At 53.3% G+C, this 5000-nt stretch overlaps 3 protein-coding genes across 3 annotated transcripts in view; 2 read left to right on the top strand and 1 right to left on the bottom strand.

Annotated features, from left to right (window-relative positions):
* LOC125959036 (uncharacterized) overlaps positions 1-157 on the top strand; it is a 29809-nt gene extending 29652 nt beyond the window's left edge. The window contains exon 11 of the mRNA XM_049691765.1: positions 1-157. This exon is cut by the window's left edge and continues 1140 nt beyond it. The gene's annotated coding sequence lies outside the window, so the exon portion shown is untranslated.
* LOC125953395 (uncharacterized) overlaps positions 1-5000 on the bottom strand; it is a 34517-nt gene that overhangs the window by 19567 nt on the left and 9950 nt on the right. The gene's annotated exons all lie outside the window — the stretch shown is intronic.
* The window catches only part of LOC125959033 (uncharacterized), a 9369-nt gene continuing 7697 nt past the window's right edge, over positions 3329-5000 (top strand). The window contains exons 1-2 of the mRNA XM_049691751.1: positions 3329-4571; positions 4673-5000. The exon at positions 4673-5000 is cut by the window's right edge and continues 263 nt beyond it. Coding sequence (XP_049547708.1) covers positions 3595-4571; positions 4673-5000 — 1305 coding nt within the window. The 5' untranslated portion in view covers positions 3329-3594. The remainder of the gene's footprint in view (positions 4572-4672) is intronic.

The raw sequence follows: 5000 nt of genomic DNA, 5'->3' as shown, positions 1-5000 counted from the left end.
AGAGAGATAGACAGAAAGAAATTGAGCGGCAGTGAAAGAGATAGGAAAAGACAGAAGGAAAAAAAACAAGAGAGAGAGAGACAGAAACAGAGAGTGTGTGTAAGAAAGAAAGAGAGCGAGAAAGCGAAGAAGATTGCACAGCCAGATTGTCCTTAATTGTTTATTATGTATCGAAGAATCTGCGGCAATCTGCAACCGCGCATATTTGTTTATGAAGATGATGTTGATGTGTGTAAAAAAACTGATATGGTATGCAGAAATGTAGAGTGGCACAATCACACAACTCGAGCGCAAAGGAATATATTCGTAACGAGGCAACAGAGACAGGAAAAGGCAGAAAGAGAGACAAAGATAGAAAGAGATAGAAAGAGAAAGAGAAAGAGAGAGAGCAGGGGGAGAGACAGTGAGAGAGAAGGAAAAACAGAAAAAAGAGAGAAAGAGAGCAACTCAGCAAACGTATTGCAAGTAACTTAATAATAACACTAATACTACTACTGATAATACTAATAATACTAATAATAATACCATTACGCTAATAATAATGAAATTAATAATAATGATACTAATGATAATACTAACATTAATAAAGCTTTGACTGCACACAACATTCTCTAGATGGCATCTCAATTATCCATCCCCCGACACACCATCTCCTCGTTTCGCTGGTAAGCGCTCGCATGGGTTCCTAATCTCAATGTGCTAGGTACTATCCTGCTGCGGCCATAACCACCATGCAGCGGCCATAACTCTAACCAGCGCTGATCTACTACCGTGCGTCTACCCGTGTGAGTATCACGTATCGGTCGGATTTTCCGTCGATGGGGAAAAGGGAACAACAGTCAACAGTGTAAAGTGTATTGTGCTAACGATTTGGATGGTGAGCACATGCGGAGCTAGAATCGCTAACCAGTGACGTCACCATCACCAGAACCTGTCGAGTAGATGCCTGGCACTACTCATGGCGGACTGGCCGGTGCTGAGGAGGTCGCAGCCATTCCCTGATGACCAGCCCCTGTCCGGCAGCGCTACACTCGGCTCAAGATTGTTTCCTGGCTTTTGTTGTTTTTTCTTTTCTCTAGCGGATGTTACCCCATCTCCCGTTCGTCCCGTCTTCCAGCGCGAACTTGCAGACTTGCAGAAGCAAGCAACGTGCGCATTCGTCTATTTGTATAAGGATAGGAAAAATAGAAGACGTACACTCTCACATACAGACATGCTCGTCGTTCGTTGCTTGTTGGTGTGGCGGGTACAGGTAAATCATAATATTATGATTGTACCTAGTTAGCTAAACTGTGACATATATAGTGTGTGTATGTATCTACATAAATATACATAGCTACACAGCGCTTGGCAAATGCGAGCGCGAGAGAGTGCGACAATTTTTAGAATAAACAATTCCTCCCAACCATGCCCCACATCGAGCTCAAGCATTGAGCGTTTCTCCTTTCGATCGTCCTTTTCTTTATTCTAGTATATTGTGTGTGTTTTCGTTATTTCTATTCTGTGGTTGTTTAGTTTATAGCAAAGCAGTTCTTCTGTCAGGCGCGCCAGGCGGCAGCCAGCAAGGACATCCGACAGCGCAAATCGCGCCACTCTCTCGCTCGCTCTCTTGCTCACTCAATTTTCCACTTTTCTCTAGTACATTCCTTGCCCGTCCGTTTGTACTCACACATACCTACCCGCCCAGTCGCCCCAACGGGCGCACACACGCACACCCAGGCAGAGGTGTGTCGCGGAACGCCTACAATCGACTACTGCGAGAAGCGAAAAAGGCCAACGGAGTAGGTAAAGGAGGTGGAAGGATGTTCAGTAATGAGTAGCCACAGAGGATCCTGTTGTTGCGTGCGCGCGCGCGCGCGTGCTTTTGTCTGTATGCGTGTGCTGTGGTGGGAAAGCGAAACATTTCCATACAACACAAAACACAGAGAGAGAGAGAGAGAGAGATAGCGAAAGAGGAAAATATAGCGTGGCGGAGCGGGTGGGAATAGCGGCAATACACAGTAGAGGTGTTGAGTTGGAAAACTCCACCATGTGAAAAAGATGACGCATGACCAGCGGAGGAAAATACACTGTAACGCGCACGCACACACACAGACACACCCAGCACTCACGAGGATGACGCTCGTGTGTGTCAGTGAGGTGCCATCCCCAGGAGGGTCCAGGAGCCTACTTTCTTCGGAAAATGCACGAGCGAGCGAGAGAGAAAGAGAGAGCGAAGGAGCGAGAGCGTGCAAAGGATGACTAAAAGGATAACGGATTCTGCATAGAGAGTGAGCGAAAGGTAAAGGTTGCGAGGAAGGGGGGATGGGGGGATGCAAAGAGAGAGAGAGAGAGAAGAGAGCGTGCGTGAGCGAGCGGATGCGATAAGGGGGATTGAGTAGCGGAGTAGGCGAGCGGGCGCGCGAGCAAAAATTAAAGATGAACGATTTCGTGGGGAGCTCTCGGAACCGTGCGCTCCGGTCAGGCTGCTCACTGCAAAGTTAAAGGTGTCGCGCGAGGAACGCGATATCCGCGTATGGCTCCTCCGCGTACGTGCGTGAGTTTGTGCGCCTGTCTGTGTGTGTGTGTGTGTGTGTGTGTGCATTGTGTGGGTAACAATGTGTGCTCCCCCGGACCACTGCCGCCGCCCAATCCAGTAGCGCGAGAAAACTAGGAACCTCTAGGAAGTAGCCCATTCGACAGCCTAGACAGGGGCCCCTTCACCACGGACATACTCGGACGAACGGACGAACGGACGGAAGGTCTCGGATCAGGTTCGGTTCGTAGCGACGGTGCGACGGGAGCGCGGACTGCGTGCAAAATTCAGGTGATGGTTGTGGAACTCCGGATGAGAGGCTAACATCCAGGGCGGCCGAGCGAAGCCAAGGCGAGAAGAGGAGTAGGCCGCCGCTAGGGGGACAGTGTGCCAGTGGACAGTTTTTGGAGAGTGCTGGAGTGGCCCAAACTGGTAGCCTACCGATGACGGGATTGCAGCGCTTCATATAAAGGATGCTGATGCAGATGATGAAGCTGATGCTGCGGTCGCTTGCTAGTGATGGTGACTGGTGTAGACGGGGGGAGGGGGCTTACTATTAACGTGAGCGGAGGATGAGGTGGATTGGGACGGGTGCGTGCGCGTGAAAACAGTGTCACGGTGACGGGCAGCTGCCCTGAGTCCCAGAATCCTTGTGGGAGCGTGCAGAACGCGCACAGTCCGAGGCAAACAGTCCAACGGAGTGAATCCGATAGTGAGTGAAAGAAAAAAAAAACAAGGAGAGAGAAAGAGAAAGAGCAGGAGTTATCTAGAGAGAGAAGAGAGAGGGAGAAGGAGAGAGAAAGAGAAAGAGAGAGCGAGAAGAGGGAAGGGTGGGCCGCAGGGTATGTGGCCGCAGTGTTCGGGGCTGTTCTACGGGGACGGACACGGAGCACTGTTCCGAATGTTACATAAGGAAGCGCTGGCCAACGGGCAGTCAACGGGCCTGGTCTCTGGGCTACACTCGGAGAGCGGAGTGTGAAGGCCAACGGACGTACGGTGGCGACGACAGCAGCAGCAGCAGCAACGGGAGCAACAGCAGCAACGGGAGCAGCAACAGCACAGTTTCGGGGGCGAAAAAAATGCCAAAAGTTCTGGACAGTGACAGCGACCTACCTTCTGCGATAGCGAACCTCACCAAGACAGCGAACGTCAGCGTCAGCAACACCGCCATCACCGCCATTACCGGCAACAGCAACAGCAACAGCAGTACCAGCAGCAGCAGCAGCAGCAGCAGCAGCAGTAGTAGCAGCAGCAGCAGTAGCAGCAGTAGCAGCAGCAGCAGTAGCAACAGCAGCACCAGACGCAGACAGTTTGCTGGTGCTAGTGCCGGTGCTGTTACCGGTGCTAGTGGTGCTGGTGCTGGGGGTGCTGAGGCGGCTGGGGGTGACAGTAGTGGTGGGGTGGGCTCACTGGCACAGAGCACGGGCATCGTCGTCGGGCGCCACCACATCATAGCCGAGGGCGGCGGCGGTTCCAACTCTTCCTGCTCCTCGTCCGCCGCCTCGGCTGCCTCTTCCACCTCGTCCTTCTTTGCGTCCTCCTGTGACGGTGGCGGCAAGGAGGTCTCGCATGACGTTGCCGGTGGCGGCCACAGCGATGGTGCAGGGCGGCGGCCGCCAAACCCAAACCCAAACCCGGAACACCCGATCACCACCACCACCACCACCAGTGCTAGCGCCGGCAGTGGCAGCGGCGTTGGCGGCTATGCATGCATGCCCGCGGACCGACGGCAAGCGGTCGGCGAGCTGGCACCACCATTACCACCACCACCACCACCGCCTCCTCCCCCTCAACCATCGTCACTGCCGTCGCTACCAGCCAGCATGGCAGCCAGCGGTCCGGCCAACAGCGCCGCCGGTGGCACCGAAGGTGGCCGGACGCGGAAGTATCGCCACCAGCAGTTCAGCAAGAACATCTACATCGGCACGAAGAACGCCGAGAAGTGGGACACGCTGCGGAACGCGCTGCTCTTCAAGAACGACGTAGAGTTCGTGTCCTTTCTGCTCAAGCTGGCCGAGGGTAGCTGCTGGAAGAAGGACACACTGCCAGTGAACGGGTAAGGGCCCTAGCGCTGGAGTTGATTCCATTAATACAATACGCCACTTCCATCTTCCTCTTTCTCTTTCTCTCTTTCTCTTTTCCATCCACTTCCTAAAGATTTCATCCGGCGGATCCGACAATTGCGAAGCCACGTACCGCCAGCACCAGCAGCAATAGCAACAACAACAACAACAACAACAGTAGCAGCAGCAGCAGCAGCACAGGGCGGCGGACGAAGCAACCACAGCCATCGCTCGCGCCTCGATCGCCGACAGTAAGCCTCGACGTCAACGTCAAACCCTCGACAAACCCGGCCGGCAAGCCAAAGGGAGGAAGGAAGGCGACCAAGAGAGTACAATTCAATAGAAATGTAAATATTATAAATAACATCGCGCAAGATGGCGTGGCCGGCGGCGGTGGCGGCGGTGGCGGCGGAGGCGGCGTT

Source organism: Anopheles darlingi, chromosome X (assembly GCF_943734745.1).
Source record: "Anopheles darlingi chromosome X, idAnoDarlMG_H_01, whole genome shotgun sequence".
NCBI classification, from domain to species: Eukaryota; Metazoa; Arthropoda; class Insecta; order Diptera; family Culicidae; genus Anopheles; species Anopheles darlingi.
Note: the sequence above shows the minus strand (reverse complement) of the source record. Positions and strands in the feature narration are given on the sequence as shown.